The sequence below is a fragment of the Hesperophylax consimilis genome, chromosome 1 (assembly GCF_061612785.1).
Source record: "Hesperophylax consimilis isolate HC1 chromosome 1, BYU_Hcon_1.0, whole genome shotgun sequence".
In the NCBI taxonomy this organism is placed as follows: Eukaryota; Metazoa; Arthropoda; class Insecta; order Trichoptera; family Limnephilidae; genus Hesperophylax; species Hesperophylax consimilis.
This window is the reverse complement of record NC_142836.1, coordinates 35,435,574-35,457,705: the sequence shown is the minus strand read 5'-3', so window position 1 is coordinate 35,457,705 and position 22,132 is coordinate 35,435,574. Positions and strand designations below refer to the sequence as shown.

The 22,132-nt window shown below is 31.4% G+C and overlaps 1 protein-coding gene across 1 annotated transcript; it reads right to left on the bottom strand.

The window, feature by feature from the left end:
- Positions 1-4,405: 4,405 nt before the first annotated feature.
- On the bottom strand, positions 4,406-9,325 carry LOC149426769 (endocuticle structural glycoprotein ABD-4-like). Its single transcript, XM_089633138.1, has 4 exons — positions 9,269-9,325; positions 6,735-6,853; positions 5,501-5,675; positions 4,406-4,820 (listed from the first exon to the last, which is right to left on the bottom strand). The coding sequence occupies exons 1-4, from the start codon at positions 9,278-9,280 to the stop codon at positions 4,731-4,733; spliced, it is 396 nt and encodes a 131-aa protein (XP_089489264.1). The 5' UTR covers positions 9,281-9,325; the 3' UTR covers positions 4,406-4,730.
- Between the last annotated feature and the right edge of the window lie 12,807 nt (positions 9,326-22,132).

Here is a 22,132-nt window from a genome sequence, read left to right as displayed (position 1 = left end):
AACTCTTTTTGTAATGTATAAAATATTATGATGACTTTTTACTAAAGATCACCAGTCAATATTTAAGTTTCACATATTATTTTCTTCCAATATTTAAAATCGTTAATAATTGACAGTATGTTATTTATCTTCTCTCGAGAAGCGCCATCTGTTAAAATGATGACAATGTTATTTGGTAAACTTCAGCGGAAAGTAATTGCATTACAACGTAACTTCGTCAATATTTGGAAAACAAATATTTTGGTTATATGCCTGATTATAATTTAACAACACACTCGTACTTAATCATTAACATGGAAACAGATCATGAATATAAAGTTAAAAACTACAAATTAATTGTTAATATGAATGTACAAAATTTAACAATGCAATAAAAATAGAATTGCGTACATTCCATCAATTAAAAATTTGTGTAGATAGTTACAATCAAAAGTTTGAATTAAAATCAACTTGAATGTCTAATGGTAGCTGCTTACATGATTAGGAAATGTTTATTTGTCTTAGATTGATCTCTTAGAGTAATCTTTCTAAGGTTACCAATTAAAATTTCCTTTTATGTATGTTCGAAAAATCAATTCACTATTGATAGCGTAGACGAGTGTTTAGAGTGCCCTTTCAATTGTTGTTAACAACTTGGAAAACTCTCATCTTTAACAGTATTGGCAGTTTGCTGTTTTCCTTGATAACTTTCTCGTTATCTGAAATATTTAAAAAGCCCACTGCCCAGTATACGAAATGAGGAGGGGACATGATTCGGTGTCAATAATTATGCCCATAATCAACAAAAATGTGCAAAAATACTTACCAAATACGTACCAAATTTGTGGGGTTGAGAATTCTATTACCTCCGAAACCTAACTTAATATAAATTATACATTTCAGAATTCATAAAAACTTCAGTGCAGATTGAGAAATCAACCAAGAACGTTTCTCGTAAATATATCTAATTTGATAGTTGGGGTCAATAAATATTGAAATCAAAAGTGAACCCAAAACTTTCACCGATCGACGATATCAAGCGCATGCGTCTACTACGATCCACGATAAATAAATTATTTGTCCGATATATTTTTATCGTCGAATAGTTGTCTTAATCGTCACGATTAATGGCCATTGAATAATTGCAAAACTAGTGCCTCTGACTACCTATTCCAAAATCTACAATCAATTCTACAACATCAATATTAATGTAAGTCGGTGATTTGATTATGGGAAAATAATTTAATTTCTTTTTTTTTTTAATTTCGCTATCGGCCAGAGCCATAAGAATTGGTAATCGATTATTATTTCTGGACTACTTATGGCTGTATTTGGTATGGTTATATAACAATCTTGCGAAGGCGAGGCGCTTAGCCAAAGGTCATCCGTTGAAATCTTGTTGAAATTCATAAACAATAAACCAGTTCTTTGTTTCTTCGGACGCTTCAGGCTATTGATAGACCTAAAATTATATAACATGGGTGGGGATTGCATAAAAAAACATTTACCAGATGAAAAAATAATAGAATATTATAATATCGTTAAATGCGAACGAAGCTTGGGATCTTGAACTTAAAAATGACGCCCCCTAATAAAGGTAATTGAATAATTGTAGTAATGTAAAAAAATCTATGCGACTTCTTGAACCAAATAGACAAAACTTCTGTGTTAAAGTTTACCGACCTCATGGGAATCAAACGGGACCCTTTTCTAGGCAACGGTAGCATTAAAAGAGTGTCGCCACATTAGTTATATCTGGTCAGAAAACGAAACCATGAGTTTTTTTCTCCCAATGTGTAATACAATATATTTAAGAAATATACATAAATGCTAATAGTTTGTAATGCCTATTGTGATGATAATATTTTATGGTGAAGGCCATTTTTGATTGCATATTTATTGGTAGATATTATTTGAGTGTTTGAAGTAAATAAACTAACATTAAATGTATCGTTAACTTGTTTTTCAAGTAATATCTGTAAATCTATGACATTAATAAAAATAATATTTGATTTAGTCATTACGATATCTTTCCGACTGTGGCTTGGTTAAATTTTGCACATCATTAAACTATGATAATGTAAACATTTATGCCTTTCCTTAATCCTCTCTTGATTTTTTAAATTTATTTTGTAAACAAAAATCCCTTTCTCAATACGATTGTATAATATTTTTCCATAATGTGAATCACTCCAAGAGTTACACAAATGAAGGAAATATTTCAGTACTGATCAGCGAATTTCTTAGTAATCCCATGTATAAGATTTATTTTTATACTCTCCAATACTGTGCAACTTTGTTTGTTTTCTGTTTTCCATTTTGACCTGCATCCGAACGTTATATATACATTTGAGCCACGAATTACGGGAAAGAAACGAAGCAACTCAAAGCGCATAATGCTACGTATACATACGCGAGCATAACTGCCGAACTGAACCTAAACTTATGGGAAAGGGATAAAGCAACCGCAAATGGCGCAAAACACCACTTTCAGTTGCTTCGTTCCTTTCCCGTAATTCGTGGCTCGGTTCGCGTTTAAGTTCGCAAATGTATACGTACCATTATATATTTACAGTATGTGATACTATGTTACTTCATTAAAAGCTTTTCTCACATTTAAAAGTGACAGAGATTAAAAAATATATTATTTTTACTAAGTTCATTGTCAATGTAAATTAAACAAATCCTAAGATGTCTACAACACCATTAAATCCCCCGTCGATTAGTCCGTGAATCCGCTACGCTCCGTGACGGGGGGCAAAATGGAACGGGCACGCAACACCTTCAGTAGGTTTCTAGGCAGACCGGACCGCCTCGCCTTGCGTAATGCCACGCCATGAGATAATAATACTGTGTAATTCTGTTTAGTTGGACATCTCCGACCGGTTCTCAGCACTTAATGGGAGAGAAGAGCAAACCAGTTCTCAATCAATACTGGATGGTGTGTAAAGTGTAAGTGTAAGCAAATCTCATGTTACAAAGAACACGGCTGTCTGGTAGAGGCTATCACTGCGAAATGGGAACGGATTCTTTATGAATGGCTCTTTGCCTACTCGATGAGTTTGTTTTTTGTGTTTTCTCTCTAAATCTTGTTGAGAATAGCACTTAAAATATAATAGCTAATAATGTCACTTTGGTTGCCATTCAATAATTTATTGCTAATTAGCAAAAGTGTATATGTGGGTTGTACTGTTGATTACTGTGTTGTACTACACAAAAATGGCTTTAAAACCGTCTTAGAGAATGTGGATAATTACTTGCATAGCTGGGAAAACGGTGAGGTAGTCGGGTAGGCACTATAGAATGGGCATTGATTACTCTTATCGATATAAACATTATAAACAAAATACTTTGGTTTTTTGTGGTAAGTATCATAAAAAATGTGATACGCACCATAAAAGTTTTGGTTAAATCATTATACAATGGCTAAAACAATGTTTTCATTTTTTAATAATAGTCAGATAATGTTCAGTTAAAATCCATGCAACAGTAACTGTTTAATTGACGACCTGCATGGTCGAGGGGTAAGTCTCTCGACTAGCAAGCGTGAGGTCGCGGGTTCAGATCCCGGCGTGCGTAAATAAATTTTATTTGATTAATTTTGTGTTATTTCACAAATTATTCATTTAAAATAATATATAGTATATTTGCAGCATGTCCCAGAGTAGAAGATATTCTCAGTATCGCCCTAGTTAATTCGGAATTGAAAAGTTGGTTGAAATAGCTTTTTTAATTTTTTTATTAGTTGCAATTGCAAAGTTTGTACATGATATAGGTATAAAGAATAATATAATTAATTATTTTTTTACAGTCCTCCTCACTTTGGCCGTGTTTGGTGACCAGATCTGAACAGCCAGGTACTTCACACCTTCCTCTATCCCATCTCCTTCCCCTCCCCGTTACCTTCAGCCTCACAACATATCCCAATTGGGGATGCCATAGTCTCACTGGCTCTAGAGACGGTTGGGAGCAGTTGGGACTCTTGTGCGGTTTAACATTAAAAAAATTTAAAACAATTTTCAACTTGCTTTCAAAATTGAACACAAAAAACAATTTTATTTATTTTTTCGGATAGGATTCGAACCAATAGCTCAAAACTAAATACTCAAAAATTAATACTTCGGCCATAAAGCGACGAAGGCTTGCAACAAGATTTAGGCAGCTTTTTTATTACATATTTTATATTCCCAATTTTTTTTTTCATAGATTAAGGAAAAAAAAATTCTAATTTATTCAGGATGAAAATTAAGATGTCGAGTACGTGTAATACTTCTGTTAAAAGTATTATTTATTTTTTATTTTTTGTGGATTTGCTATATTATTATAAAGTAAAATTGGTAAATAAAATAAAGATTTTATGCTGAATTAGTTTTTATATAAATATATTTTTTCAATGCTCTTTAAATATAATATAAAAGTTCTTAGTTATTAAAGAAACGATCATCTTCACATTAAAACATGATCATCTGTTACACTTCAATGAAGATGGTTATCACACGGTATTCATAGATGGCACTGCATCCACAGGTACACGAAAAAAAGTGTTAAAAAGTCATATAAATATTAAGGAAAATTAACTTCATTGATTTACCCAAATTATTATAAAATGGATAAACGAATGAGGTGAAAATAATAGATAGATAAATAATTCATATTCCATAATTTTTCGAAGATTCGTATCCATTGATTGTATTGTAGCAGGGGTTGATTGTCCTTGGTTCGGAGTTGGAGTTTGGTTTCAGGAAATTAACTTAGTTCTTTGCTGGAGGCTGCGACGCAATCCAGTCCAGAGCCTTTTGGATCGCTGGTGGGATTGGGGGAGGGGTGGGAAGATGAGCTCCCTGAAAAGTAATAATAATAATAATTTTGCAATAAATAAAATAATGCGTATGCTGCTTTTTAAACCGTTCATGTTGGATAAGATAGTTTATAACTTTGATACTTAAAATAGGACTACCTTTATATACGTATATATATACTTTAAGCAGACGGGAAAACGGAATTCTTCAGAAGGTTGGTACGAGTAAAAGGAAGATTTCTAAATAACTTTTTTTAAATGCATCATTCATCTCTGTAAGCTATACAATCTTCATTTTTTCAAATAAACAATTAACAGCAGCATAATCTCACCATACGTAATATTCAGAATAAACTTATGGCCAATTTATTGCGTGCATGAACATATTGTTTTTGTGTTTGTACTTGTTTAGTGTTCATGTATTTTAATTGAACCAAAGGCACGAATAAAAAAGTGCTTACCTACTTGAATATATTCAGTTTGTAATTCAACCGATTTATCAACGAGTCGCTTACAACAAAAAATTATCCCTTTGCTTCTTTGCAAATACAATTTATATTTCGAGGACTTTTGGTAACTTCAACTAGAAACTTCTAAAATGCAAGTAGTTAAATATTTAGATTGCATGAGATTATGCATAATGGCGTTTCATGAAACAAGGAGTGAGTCTGATTTAAAGCTCCTATTGGGGTGTTATATTCATATTAAAAACAGTAAATTTACCGAAGGTTCGAATCCTTTCTCATCATCAGCGGCATAGGTGAGAGAGATGACGGTGCCATCTGGCGCCGTGTACGAGTAGGAGCCCTGTGCTACGATGACGTCAGTTCCTTTGGGATCGCTGGGTTTCTTCAAAGTGCCGGTCTCCTGCCCCTTGATTCCATTCGCTGTCTCGTAACTTGTTAAATAAACGATATTGCCGATTAATTCACATGGATATAAAATTTTACTAAATATTTACATCGTCGTTAAAACTGATAACTTTTTCAATATTTTAAAATCTAATGCTGCGTATATACAAGCGGCGGCGTGTCATGCCGTTTTCGATTGCTTCGTACCTGTCCCGTAATTCGTGGATCGGCTCGCACTTTGATTCGTACTTGTACACGCTGCATAATACTTGATTAAAACCAATTAGGTGCTGATAAATTTAATCATCTAAAGAAACATTATTTTTTAACTTTTGTTAAAGTAAGGTCCTACTGGTTGTAAAACTTAAAAATGGTACCTTAAAAGTTTTTAATGAATCCGAACTATCCTCAACGCGAAGTGAGACCTAGAACATCTGGGAATATAATGGTGACCGGATAACTCGTCAAAATGACAATTAAACACATCTATAAAAAGTGTTATAAAGTTATGAAAAGTGATGAAAAAAAACTATTTTAAATAGGTTACATGTGTAACTATTTAACATAGATTTTGTTTCATCACTTTTAATAACTTTATTTCATCTTTTTAAGGTGTGTTTAATTGTCTTTTGAGGAGTTATCATGGAAACGACAGAAGCAACCAAGTTTAAAAAAAATTATGTAACTTTTTTTTCCAAAGCCAATAGACTGACTGATATTTTAACAATGATTTTCACATGCATTCTGTTGCTATTTTCTTTATATTTTCAATAATTTAATTACCGTCCAATTTTTGTAATACTTTCGATGGTGGAATTTATTATTTTTTTATATTTACAATTTTTAAAGCATTATTATTAGTAAATAAACTAGTTCCCCCCTCCCAAGTTTGAAATTAAATTATTTAAAACTAAGAATGTTAAGTAACATATTATTAATTTGTATCTTTGCTTCACGATTTCAATCAAAAATATTTTTCTTTTATGCAAATTTTTAAAACAAGCACGAATAAAATAAAGAAATTCATTAAATTGAAAAATAATAATTAATAAATGTTTTTCAGAAGACGACAGTGCATATAAATATTATAGACAGTGAAATGATACCTGTATTGGTAACCGCCATCAGGTTCAATTTTGGATTCTTGGCTGATGATGGCAATGGGTTCGTCTCCTGCGGGGGCAGAAGACGCTGCAGCCACCAGCGCAAACAGGAAGAAGGCTTTCTGTAATGAAAAGTGATACATTTGAAGGTACGACACTGTTTAAATAAATGTCTAATGTTGAAGTCTTTTCATATGATTGCTCTTCAATAAGGATGTAGATTATTTAATCCCTTTGAGATAGCCGACATTACATAATGTGGAAGTTTCGTTGTATCATCTCTTTGTGAAATGTGCTTGATTTATTAGAAATATGATGACGTTACAACAAAGCTATTAGTGGTATTGCTTTTACATAATTTTGTTCAGTAGTACATCTTACAAGTTTATATTTTCCGCCAGAACAGTGAGGTTATGATCAAGGAAAGTCAACAGTAGGTAACTATAGTTTATTAAACGCCGAGAAATAAGTCACGAAGATAATATTATATAGCAAGAGAAGTGGAATTTAAGGTTACGTCAATTTGCGTGTTTTTATTAACCACTCGAGTGATTTTTGGTATATAATGCCAAGTTTGCAATACGTTTTCAGCAATCGCTTGCAAAAATGTGCCAAATTAATAGAACCAAAACATATTGGATAAACGGTCAAATCTAGGTGGATTCGTTGGTTTTAAACCACTGTAAGTATCTTCATATGTTTCCATATTAATATTAAGAATGGTATTAAATAAATAAAATGTTAAATGTGTACATATGACACCAATCGCTCGAGTGGTTATGGTGATTTTATAGTTATGAAATTTAATATGGCAAGTTGCATATAACAAAATAATATCTGTAAGCATTGCTGAATTGTAAGTAAAATGAAAATTATTTTTCCGATAATTATTTACATCTACATCGACCAGTTCGACTATCTAAATATCTTCAATTGTGAATTGAATAAAAATACTCGCCATGTAATGTCTTATTACTTTGTTTATTACAACATTAATGTCTATATTTTATTATAATTCATGTAGATAATGATCGATTATGTCGCAGTAAACAACAAAGTTTTTCCTTTAATTCCAAATATGATAAAATGTGAGTAATCACCAGTGCTGAGTGATTATTCGGTTTTTTATCATTAGTGTAATAAAAATACACAATTAAATTAAATACATGTACCTCAATTTATGAATAGTTTGTTGGATGCATAAAGTGGGCGACACATTAAGCTACACTTATCATGGATTAGTCTATTTTATCATATCGCTCGCGATACAAATGCGATGGGAATGTATGGCGAGCGATATGCTAAAATAGGCCAAGCCACGATAATATAGCTTGGTCTGTCACAGGCTTAAATCTTTTGATTAATATTAATAAATACCACTTGTCTAAATCGTTGCATAATATTTTTGTCGAATCCCGAATGATTTCTTTTGAATCAAAGAAAAATGATGATTTATAAAAAAACGATGTATATGAGGGTGTTTTTATGATTGGATATTTTGAAAACATTTTAGTTAAAATAGTAATGGAAAAAAAAAATTAAAAAATTAAAGAAAATACATTTTCAAGTTTGCGTGAATTTGAATTCTGGATATTAAATATTAAATAAAACAAAGAGTTTGAGTTCCCCTTCTTACAATCTGAAGTTATTTTTTATTAAGCGTTGTTCCTCAAAATAATGTAAAAAATGCTTTAAATGTGCTGGGTGTTCGCGTTACTATAATATTGTTTGCTAAGAACAACCCTCACACGAAAACCAAATTTCAAATGTGTTTTACAATCAATTGAGTTCTAAATATAATAGAACAATGCTTCATGGCAAAATATCATATAAAGGAAGTTTTATCATTTCTGCCAGTCATTTCTGTTAACTTACAGAGAATCTTTAAATACAAGTAACTGATTATATTCATGAAGAAAATCCCTATCAAATCAAATATTTACGACAAAACCCCCCAGCGGAAAACTTTTGTGTCTTATGGAAAAAGTTTTATTTGCTGGTACAATATTGTAATTTATGGTGCATGGTGCACGTAATAATTTGTAAAAAAACAACAGTCTTGAATATTCCCTATCTTTTATTACATAATTGATTTTAAAACATGAGCCTGTGTTGCATCTGTAGTTTATGATCACAATTACATATCAAAGATTTGTGCAGTAACTATATTTGCAATTTGACGTTATTTTTTTGTAAAAATATTCAAAATAATTTCCATTTGCATCCCTTAGCATGAAACTTACAGGGACAATAATTATTAATGTTAGGTTTTCATATTTTTAAAACTTTTACCAAATGTTTAAATAATCTAGGATCATATCAAATATTTTATCGTTTGTTTGTCTACGTGTTATTGACACATTTATTTCGCTACTTAAAAAACTGTCGGTACAATAAATTTTGCAGAGACCTTTTTTGAAATCTTTGAACCAGTTATAATCTCTTCCAAACGAATGGTTTGAATGAAGTATAAGCGCAACTTATTCAACTTAAATCATTGAAGGAATTTGTTAAAACCGGAAAAGTGTTTTCCTTACCGTAAACATCATCACAATTATAAAACTACGCGCACTTCTTCAATGGACAAATTACCGCGTACAATTGCAAAGGTTTACAAAGTAGTTGGAGTATTTATACTATGCACTATGCAAGGTACAAATGAGAATAATTATAATTTGTACACATAGCCTACCTATTAAATGTCCTGCAGGTACTTACCTACACAAACACGGTTTAGAAAACAGCAGTCGGAAAATGTGCAATAAAATCTTAAGTCCAGAAGAATATTATTTACATACCCAACCAGGGCCGGCCCTATGCGGGCGCAATTGGAGTAGTCCGCTCCGGGCGCCGAATTCTCAAGGCACCATGGATCTGATATTATCTGACACTTAACAGTCCTGACACATCGCCCTTGAGAATATTTTTCATAATGGCGGCGCTACATAAAAAATATAAATCATACGAATATTATTGATTACAGTGATCACCTATCTAGGCGTCTACAGGTTTTGACAAGGGGCCCAAGTCGCGCCAGGCGCCGCGCCGTTTGGCTCAGGTCCGGCCCTGTCACAACACCACCGAGCGGATATCTTCTTTAATTTATTATACAATAAATGTTTATGAGTGTGCGGTTAACATTCCTAGACTTTACCATTCCTATGTAAAGCCATTGTAAGGACACAAGGTAAACTCCAAAGAAGGATATTATTCACATTGTCCACCCATTAAAGTAGTAGCCGTATGACTTCATTGATTCTTTCTTTCGCGTTTTCCAGAATGTTAAGGTACCTTTGATCTGCCATCATAAATAAACACCATTCATTCATTTATAAATGTAATCATTATTATCTAAAGGTTGAGATGAAATAAAGTTAAAGAATGTTTCTTTAGTTATTCGTGCTTTAAAAGCCAATTATAAAGTTATTGAACCCGGTAACTGTCATCTTAGATGTTAGACATTATTGTTTTACAGAAAAAATATTGAATAATATTAATTTAAATAAAGCAATTTTTTGAAAAATCGTTTCTTAAATTTACATCAAGGATTTATTTTGTACGATTGCGTTCCGGGAAGTCAGAGAGAGTTTATGACAATTTTCGTGGTCAAGGGGTTAAATAAACTATAACTACTTACACCACTGTCACACTAGATAGCATGGAATATTATTTTATTAGTGAAAAATTATTATAGCTGCAAAATTTGTAAAGCTGAAAGTTTTTATAAAAATAATATTTGCTTTAGAATCATTGCCTTTCAATAGAAGAAATTTACATATCGAATGTTAGTAAACGTAAAAAATACGTATTTATCCAATGACATTATAAAAATTCAAGACGCGTTATATTCATATTAATCGAATAAAATTTAGCACCAATTATGAAGAGGATAGCCATTCAAAGAAAATGTGCGCCCCTGAGGTGATATCTCACAAAAGCGGCGCTGTACAAATTGTCCAAATATTATTATTATTATTATTATGAACCGGCCGCTAAAGAATGTCCACTGGACCTACTTCAGTGAAACCACGTACTCTAAGTAACGTATCTTAACTCTATAAACATCATCTGACAAGCATTTGAAGAAACTTATATTTATAAGTTTCTTCAAATGATTCTTTCTTTTAAGTTTTATTTAAACCACTCATTAGATTGATATCTTCGGGCTTTTTGTATGAAACAACTTGGTCCTTAAAAACCATATATATGCCAATATATAGACAGTACAATTCTCATTCGGAGCTCACTTATTATACTGTACACCAATTAAAAACTCTGAAAGTTTATTTCATATACTTTCAGAGTTTTTCATTGGTGGATATAGTTAGGCAACAATATGACGTCACAATATTTACGGTTCCAATTTTTGATCGGAGTTATACCCTCCTGAAAAAAAGGAATATGAATTTCGAATAAGAATTATCAATTAAAAAATAATTTTGGTACCTACCTTATAGTTTGTCTGAAATGATAAGTAGTTTCAATATTGAAAATTAAAAGTTCATTGAACTTGAATAATGTTACGCACTACGCAAGAATATATAACATTTCTTACTTACCCTTTACAAACGATATTAAAATGTTTTATGTGAAATAAGAGATAAATTATGTGTACAATAATTATAATGCAGCTTCCATTTCATATATTTAACAATAATATTCGATAAAAAACGCAAAAGCTACGTAAATATATTTTAAATTTTGTATCTACAACATCTGATTAAAAGAAATTATTAATGGAGGTGGGCTTGTTCCTTTGTAGCAATTTTTTCCAACCACCCGGATTCTTAGCGGGAATAAACACAAAAAGAAGGATTTTCAGCATGATGTGAAAGCAATGTTTGGAAATAAAAATTTGGTATAGGTAATTTCAGTAATATAAAAATTATATTTAAAAATCGTACGCCGGAATGGAAAGGAAAGAAGATGAATGAAGGCCGTTAGAAATTATGCACTGTGCTGACGAGAATACAAATAACCTTTTGTTTCAGCCTTGAAAGTTGAATTTGAGAGAAAAACCCGATATGAAATTAAGGACTTTTTATTCTTCATCGTGGTTAACATTTAAAAGAAAATTGTTACTTACACATTAATTTATTTGTATACCAAGATTTGATATCCTTTTGGGGCAATTTTTTTAGGGTACTATGCCGTGTTGCGTTTCGTCTACCTTGTGCCAAGGTTTCAGACCACCCAATTAGAATACGTATTTTTGAAACAATAATCTTAATGTCAAAATTATATACAACGAGTAATTAAAAATACAATATTTGGGCAAAAAAGCTTACTATACAATGATTCTAAACTCTACAACAAATTCCACCCTCATTCAAAACTCTTAATAATATTATAACATTTAAATCTCAAATATAAATCTTATAAAAAAACCACAGAAATCCAAACCACTCAATTGAAATAAAAAAAAAACCATGCAATTATATTTATAATTGTTTCAGAAAAATTACTACGATGTATTTACTAGTATATTTACTTCACACTGCAAAATTTTAATAATATGGAAATGAAATCCTCAACACGGGAGATCCTGGTGAGGGTAATATTTGTATGTTATGAAAACTGAAGACAATAAAACATTTATTATTATTATTATTAAAAATCATTCGTAAAAAAGTTCTTTGGGTATAATATGACTTTAGTAAAATATCGTTAGTTTTCCAGATATTGGCACTATTATGAATTTCATGCAACACTATTCGCTGCATGTATTGAATGATGTTTTTATTAGAAACCCGTTTTTATTGAAAATGTATGACACCATTTTGTTTAATTTAGAAACAACTGTACCAGGAAGTCCCACTTGTTGGCAGCCTCTTATGCAACCCAACTGCATAGCCGTAATACGCTAAATTACTTAAAATGCTACGAATAATTTAGCGGACGCGTGGCTTTCATTGTGTTGGCAAAGTTGAAAGTTGAAAAAGTGGCGTGAGTGTGTATTGCGGTGGAGGTAGAGATGTTAGCAATTCCCGCGCACACAAGGCAGATGTTACGTGCTCATCTGCAAATGTGAAGGTCGGAGACTGGAAAAGACAAATGGCAAACGGTGACTGTTATCTGCCTTATTCTCTGGGAATAATAAATCCGACACGAAAACCCGCAGCCGCCGTAATATGCCGGGATTTATTCGCTGCGGCTTTTAAGTATTAAATAATTTCTGATTTGATTATACGCTCTCGTGTCGAAATTTGTTTATGCAGGTTGTGCACATAATAAAACTATAAATAGCTACTGCCACAATATATTGGTGATGACAGAATTTCTCTATTAAAAGCAATTTTCAATTACAAATCATAAAGAGAAGCCTTTACCATTTGTACACATACTTCATTTTCATACAAGTCTTGTGAGCAACAATCTTAATACCTACGTTTAAACGATTAAAGGTTATCGCACACATATCACCCCTGCACCAGATCAGCATTGCCTCGGTTCAAAACCACAGTATCTACGGTATCCATACAGCATCGTATCGTCATCGCCTCGCCTCGGGATTTTTTGCAGTGAAATGGGGCTAGGCGTTGCCGATCCGATGCCTGATGGGCATATATATATGCGATAACTTCAAATTACCTAGTGAATACAAAAATATATATTCAATTTGGGAGGCGGGTGTAGGTACCATCGCTCCGGGAACCTTTTATTGGATAACCAACACCTATACCATAAGTCGCCGCGAGTCGTTCGCTACATTTCGAGACTCGCAGGGGTGCCCGGGTTCATGGGGGGGGTGATGTTTGTCCAGGTCTTGACGGAGGATGCATCCGCCCACCAACTGCATGAAGTGAGGCCAGTTGAGGGAGATACTTTTTGACGTCTTCGGCCGGACTCTCTCGACCCATCGCGCTTGCAGGGCAGCAGGAGAGATGGATTCATACGTCACTCCTGGACACGCTGACTCCCAGATTTCTACCCACCCCACACACTCTTTACCTTCCCAGAAATTACCATATTTCATTTCTTCAAAAATGCCATCCACACAGCATACCCAATGATAACATGCCCTTTTGTATGGGGTTATTGTAAGCAAAATTGTTATTTAAATTTGTCTTGCCCGTGAAGGCAAAGTCGCTATGCCACTTGCAAATACCGACACCTACTAATAAATGTTTATTTCCTTTCAATAGTGCAGAAGAATTTCAAATAACGTGTGAGTTATTCTCATGTGATAATGAAACGTGTGTAATATTTTATTTATTTCATTGTACGTTTTAAAATAAATAAAAAGATATTATCTTCCTTCTGATTTATTACCTTCACGTTGAGTGAGAGGGATAGAATAATATTATCATTATCGCTTATTCAATTACGATTAACATAAACTTATTAATTAATTGAAATGTTAAAATAATCGGTAATGTTGTAAATTTAAATATTAATCAATTTAACGATTCCATTTGCGTGATTAAATGATTATTTTTATGTTGTATGATCGTCTTCGAAGTAATTACGTTTTATGAATACTTTTTACAATATAATTACGTATTATGGTTACTTTTTTACAATATAATTTGCGTATTATGAATACGTAATACAATATAATTACGTATTATGAATACTTTTTACAATATAATTACGTATTATGAATACTTTTTATAACATAATTACGTATTATGAATACATTTGACATAGAAAGAAGGAAGAATAATAAAATCATTAATACATGCAGGTTAGTATTTTAGTGCGATAAAGCATGTATATTAATATTTGTAAAGGTAAAGTTTCATTTGAGTGATTTTTCAGAAACGACACAATTTCAAGGGATTTCACTTATAAACCTAAAAAAGGTCATACAACTCAGTTTACTTAAAGAGAGAACGACTAATGTTCTTCAACCAGGCTTCTATGACTTATATTTTAAGATAAAATGACTATTCGGTTATTATAGACCACCCAATTATTTAAACCTTTTTACTCAGCACGAATATTCCACACTGTAATGCAATACTTGCGCTAAATTTAGTATACTTCCCCCGAAGTTTATAAACCGTGGGTTCGGTGTTAATTGTGATTTCTCAAACTTATGGTTAAAATCGATCGTAGTCAGTAAACGTTTAAAGAAAATTGTTATAGGAAAACAAAAGCATTCATCATCCCCATTTCATTAGCCTGCAGGGAGAAAAATGACTATTATTAATTTATTAAGATTCTTTTCAAATCATTGATAATTCCAGTTAAAAACCGAATTGCAGGCCTTACTTATGAATTAACAGGCTTCCTGATAAACTTTGAGCAAATTACGAGTATATTATCATGATTTACCTTGCTAAATCTTCAAGGCTTGGGTACAAATTTATTTGGGCAAAGAACGGAAAAATTTGGATGAGAAAAAATGAAAAATCTCCCATCATACAAATAAGAAGCTCAGAAGACATCCCCTCCGAATAAATAATAATAACACCACATACAAACACCAATCAACCTTTAACATGGCTGAAGAAAACCATATACATGAAAATTATAAATGTACAAACCCAAATGAACTAAATCTACTTTTTAAAAATGTTAATTTTTCGATTTTAAATATGAATATTAGAAGTTTAAGGAAACACTTCGATGAGCTCTGTATCCTTATTAATAACCTAGATTTTTCTCCAAGCGTAATTGTTTTGACTGAAACACAAATGAAAGATGTTATTCCATATAACTTATCAGAATATACCACAATTTCCTCTGCCTGTAAGCATACTGGTCATGATGGAGTCACTGTCTTCTTTCATAATACTCTGAAAAATGTTGCCACTGAATGTATTGAATTTAAGTCAGCCAATGCAATAAAATTAACCTTTTTTCAAAACAACTATAAATATCATGTACTAGCCATTTACAGATCCCCATCATTAAATGATTTTTTATTTGTAAAAGAACTAAAATCTTTTGTTAGAAATCTTGACAGAAACAATTTTACTTTTTCCATTTTGACAGGTGACATTAATATAAATATTAATGATAACAATATAAATTTAAATTGTCAAAATGAGTATCTAAATTGTTTATCAAGCTCTGGATATATGTCATATATAAGCTCACCAACAAGAGTAACCTTAAGTAACTCTGCATGTTTAGACCACACATTTGTCAAGTCGCACAAGGCAGCCAATATTATCTCTTCAATTCTCGAAACTAATATCACAGATCATTACCCGACCTTTTATGGACACCATTTCAAAAATACACCTTTAAACCGAAATTCCGTAACTCTAGAAAAAGTAGACATTGATTATAAAACTCTAAACTCTTTACTTCAGTCAGAAAACTGGGAAAATGTAATATCAATAGAAAATCCACATTTAGCATTAGAGAATTTCTATAATACTCTTAGAGATTATATTCTAAAAAGTGAAAGTAAAATAGTTGTCACTAACAAAAAATATAAAAAAATTAAACCTTGGATTACAGTTGGATTAATTATATCAATTAAACAAAGGGATAAATTGTATAGAGAAATGTTAAAATATCAAATGGATTGCCAAAATAATAATATCAGAACAATGCCTGATCTGAAAACAAAATATCTAATGTACCGAAACTTACTAAATAGACTGATACGAAACTGCAAAAAGAAATACTATTGTGAACAAATTGAAAATGCTAAAAATAATACTAAAAAAACTTGGAATATTATAAATGAAATTGCCAACAAAAAAATTATGTCTTCAAATATTGTAAATGAGGTTAAAATAAATAATGAAATAATAACTAACAAATCGACCATTGCAGAATGTTTTAATAACTTCTTTACAAATATAGTAGACGAGGTACTTCAATCTTCCGGCATTAATGTTAATGATGATTATATGGAGACATCTCCTCAATTAGATTCTAATAACGATTCAATTAACTCTATTGAATATTTTTCTCCTATTACATTTAATGAAATAAAAAAATATATTGAAAGCCTAAAACCATCCAACTCTAAGGGAAATGATGGACTATCATGTGATACATTAAAAAAATAAAACAACATGTCTTAACTCCATTACAAAATATTTTTAATATATGCCTCAAAGATGGTCATTTTCCAGAACAATTTAAAATCTCCACTATAATACCTATTCATAAATCTGGGGATACGCATAAATTAGACAATACAGACCAATATCCCTTGTTTCAAACATATCAAAAATATTCGAAAAATGCATCAAATCTAGAGTCATTGAACATTTAGAAAAATATAAAATTCTATCGAAAAACCAATACGGCTTTCGTAAAGATCTAAGCACTGAGGATGCCATATATGAATTGACAAAAAATATTTACACATCTATCGATAAAAAAAAGAAATGTCTTGCCATATTCCTAGATTTAAGAAAAGCTTTCGACACCGTTAATCATAATTTACTCATTAAAAAAATAACTCGACTGGGCTTCAAAAAAGACACACTAAAACTACAATCAAACTATCTTAAAGACAGAACACAAAAAATAAAAATTGGGAATAATTATAGTTCAGAGACACAGATAAAAAACAGAGTTCCGCAGGGAACTGTGCTTGGCCCGATTTTATTCTTAATTTATATAAATGATTTATGTAATTTTGTCATCCCTGGTAAAATTGTTTCTTGCGCCGATGACACGGCAATAATAGTGGATGGTAATAATTGGACAGAAACTTTTTCGAAAGCAACTGAATGTATTTCACTTGTTTCAAAATGGTTAAAATACAACAAACTTGTCTTAAACTACAGCAAAATATTTTACTTACCTTTTTACAAAAACATAAAAAACAAACCAAAAGACAACCTTAAAATTAGAATCTTAGAACCTTAAAATTAGAAATGTGCTTCCTGTGCAACGAACTCGCTAATGTCAAAAATATAAAATATTTAGGAGTATCAATAGATATTAATCTAAATTGGAAATCACATATTAATCAAACCACTTTTAAACTAAGATATCTTACCTACATATTTTATAGACTCAAGGAAATTTCAAACGCTGAAAAATTGAAAATGATCTACTTCTCCCTGGTGCAATCTGCAATCACTTATGGCATAATAGGATGGGGTGGTGCACCTGATACATTTATTAAACCCCTACAAATAATTCAAAAACACATAATTAAAGTCATATATAACAAAAATAAAACATTCTCGACCGACCTATTATACAAAGAATCTAAATTATTTAGCATTCGTAAATTATTTATATTACAAACAATGAAATATTTATTTAAAAACAAAAATAATTTCAAAATAAATGAAAACAGAATGAGCAAAAGAACAAATAATATATTTTACACCCCCCAAACAAATACTAAATTAATGCAGACACATAGCAGTTTCATTGGTCCTCGTACATTTAACCTTCTACCACTACAAACTCAAATGATAAATAAAACAATAGAATATGTTAAGGAGGTAAAATTATGGCTGAATGACGCAGATATTGAAACGCTTTTTATATAAATTTATTGATCCTTCCTACAACTCACTTGCTGAAACTTTATAAACTATTGTACATAATGTTTTCTCTTTAATTTTATAATAACTATAAACAAAAAAAAAAACTTTTTCTACTTATATATATTATACTTAGGTACTTGAAATATAGTAATGGTTTTATACTACCCACACTCAGGCAGTGCCTTAGTGGGTTTTCATTTCTTGTGTATACAATTTTGGTAATATATATTATGTTATTATTTACTGTCTATTATTATGTATAATATATGTCAAGAAATGAAAATAAATAAAGTAACAAAAAAAAATGTCAGAAAATTTATGCATGGAGAAATTCGTATTCCTGTTACAAAATGGGACTGCAAACCTTACACGAATGAATTGACAGGTTTCCTAACAAACTATCGGTAAAAAAACGAATTGTCGGTAAAACGAATACGTTATTAGGATGTCGGAAAACGTTTTCATAAAAATTGTAATATTGTAACATTTTGTCATTATATATATGTTAGGAAAAGAATACCTGCATCAACACGTGTTCCGATATATTCTGAATAGACTAATATTCTATTAGCAATATTTTTATGGATTTGCTCCTATCACCCTATCAGCAGTTAAGGCGACACAATACTCTAATAACGGGGTTTTGTTCGAGCTCGAGTCATTTTAATTAATTCGTAACGAATATATATATATTTAGACCGATGCTTATGGAAGTAAGTAATTTGTATTTAAGATTAATAAAAACACAACCTTACCAATAACATATTTTATGTAAAACGGTTTGAAAATGTTATTTATTGTTTATATTTTTCATCTATAAAATTAGCGGTAAGCACTATTTTTCTAGACGATGAATTAGTAACTTCCCGAGGTATTGATTTAGAAACATCTGAGATTTTAGTAATACGTTTATCAAAAATAATTAAGATAAACCCAGGGAGATATCAATTATCTAGGCCTGCCAGAGCAAAATTGACCGTAGGTTCGTCCATTCCGCCGGACCGCGCTCCAAATAGTTTTTTACACGACTTCTTGACCTATGTCGTTAAGATACCCACTTTATTTTAAAGATTTGCTTGAGTAAATTGAACCGTACGTCTGTCCAATACACCAAAGCCGCGGGTCGCATGTTTTTGGGCATGTCTTCTTCACTTACGTCGCGGCGTCGTTAAGATTCCGACTTTATTTTGGCGTATTAAAGCCAGATAATAAAATAATTATCAAAAGTACAATATCTTTTTCAAAAATAATGAATGAAGTAGATAGAGGTATTTTAATCGATATTTTCACAATTGCATTAGAAAAATTCTGAATACTTATCAAATTAGGATATTACGGAATAATACGGAATAGCAAAAACCACGTAATGTAGATACAAGGAGAAATTATTGGTTCGATTGTCGATCACAAAGGAACTCGATATCCATTTATTTTTTTGTAGACTATTGTCATTGATTATTTGCCCTGCTGCCTACCTTGTGAAGCTCTTATAACAACAGTACCTACCTAACTCACCAGCTTTAAAGAAGAAGTAGCCCTTTAATGTGAAGGTGACTAAATGAGGACGTTCACTATATAAAGTTTTACATATTCTTTGACAGTGAGCAATATAAATCACAAGCCATTTAATAAATTATTGATGTAATAGAATGTCTTGGCGTCTTGCATCTAGAGCGGCGGACGCCAAACCGTCACGAGATACTGGTAATTCGCAACGTTATTTTCATGGTAATTTATGTAACATTGGACTCCGAGGTCGAGTGGTCAGAAATTTGATTGTTGAAGAGATTAATTTTCTTGTGTACCGTGTTTGTGTTAGTACTGCTAGTTCATTTTCCCGTCTACTTCACAAACGAATAAGATTTTTTCTTCAATTATATGCATTGCCAGCAGCCCGGACCACGTACTAACAAAACCTATACGTTTCAGTCATTTACATAATTTGGCATAAAACAAAATCTGTCTATTATAGTCCGTTACTATTCCTGAAATAGTAGGTGTACCTAGATTTGTATTACCATTATTCATTATTAACAAACTATATAACGCATGAATCATTTGCAAATTTAATTATCGAACAAATAATAGAAAATATTATATCAATTTGTAGATGACAAAATAAATAAATAGCCAAGTTTATGCACAAAAAAAGCTAATCTATTACTACTGTCGTCACCGTAGAGCTGGCGACTGAAATAATATAGGGTTTGTACATGATTTTGCACAACAAACTTAACGCTGCCGCTACTGAAAAAGTATAGGTTTTGTAAATATGCGCTCGGACGTTTATTCAATATTTTTTAAACATAATACCTGCTCATATAAATTCGTTTCTCGCCACACTAGGAAATATCTGTTCTAAGTTTAAGATAGTTATATGGATATATTTAAGATAGATATAGACCCACTTAATTTGTTTCTATTATGATCTGATAGTTTTGACAGACAGTAAAATAAACACCCCATCGATATGAATAGCAAGGTACACGAAAACTTCCTTTGATATTTTTTTCAATCCTTTATTAATTATATAATAAATTAAATAGTAGATCAATATTTTATGAACTTAAACATATATCCCTTTCTAAACTTTTCCAGAAATAATTATAAGGATATTAAGGATTGTACAACAATTGGAGTTTCCATCGTCTTATACAATATTTCAAGATCGGCAAACAAATAAGTCGTATCAATTAATCAATAATAAAAAAGTAAGAATTACAATAAGAGAATGTCTCTGTGTTACAATGACACATTAAACAGTAATTTACATAACATACATATATTAATAGAAGAGCATAGCATTAAAAAATGAAACAGGTTCTTCGCTAAGGATTATACCTGTATATAAGGGAATCCGCCTCCGGTATCATAGTTAACTTTGTCAATGTACATGTCCTAGAGTCAAGGGCTAGAAGTAAAGGTTTGGGAATCAGAAAAAGTTATGAAATGTTATCATATATTTGCCAATTCGATTTTCATATTTCAATTTAATTCCCAAACGATTTATTTTGTATTTCATTACGCTGATTTAAATAACTATCTACATATTTGTCAGTACGAGCACTGTATCACGTTAAATTAATTTTCTTCCAAGATTATAATGTTATTCTTCTGATTTTTGTCAAACACTATATTTCACCAAGAAGTTTTGACTTCGCAGATTTGGTAATATTTAAATTTTATAAACATTCACCTAGAAAGTATTATTTATTTCAATAACTATTGTTGACATTGGCCGGCGTTAATTAAAGTTATTTCTAAAAAAACAGATGGTTTAATCATTATGGCATAATATTTAATAGATAGGTACCTAATGATGTTATTGTAGATGTTAATCGTGAAGCTCATTATGTTGCTTGGATTCGTGTTCCGATGCTGTGAAACCAGTGCCTATCAGCCTACCTTTCCAAACAAGCACAGCACAGGCATTTGTGTTAGAGATATTAGATAGGTCTTAACCGTAAAATTATGACTTTTGTTAAAAAGTTTAGAAGGTAAGTAAAATTATTTTATATATTAAAAGAAGATGCAATATCTACCCCATCGTAAACCTATTTGATGTTTTACGTTGACGTTCCTCACGTTATGAATAGCGACAAAAATAGACGATTACACAACTGAAAATCTCAGAGATGAGTGTAAAACGTAGAAGAAAACGACGCTGCACTTCATAGCTTCTAAATCTACGTTAATTATGAATATCTAAATCTACGTTAATTATGAATGAATAGGTTAATTTATTTTAATTCTTTGTTTCTGGGTGCATGTACACTATACAGTTTTGCAGCCCCTATGCTTTCCACGCCCCTAATATTTCTGCACTCCGTCAGACCTCATGTCCTCGGAAATCTAAATGTTCGCTGTGTACTTGTAAGTAGTTTCACACAATATTATTTGTAATCTCTGTAATACATTGGTGTATAATTGTTTTTAAGAGACTTCGAAGAGAAACAAAATAAATATCTTTTCATTAAT

Coding starts and splice junctions, on each gene's coding strand:
- LOC149426769 (XM_089633138.1), bottom strand. Junction 5,676..6,734: donor GATGGCGGTTACCAATACAG/GTATCATTTCAC, acceptor TTATTTAACAAG/TTACGAGACAGCGAATGGAA. Junction 4,821..5,500: donor AGAAAGGATTCGAACCTTCG/GTAAATTTACTG, acceptor ATTACTTTTCAG/GGAGCTCATCTTCCCACCCC.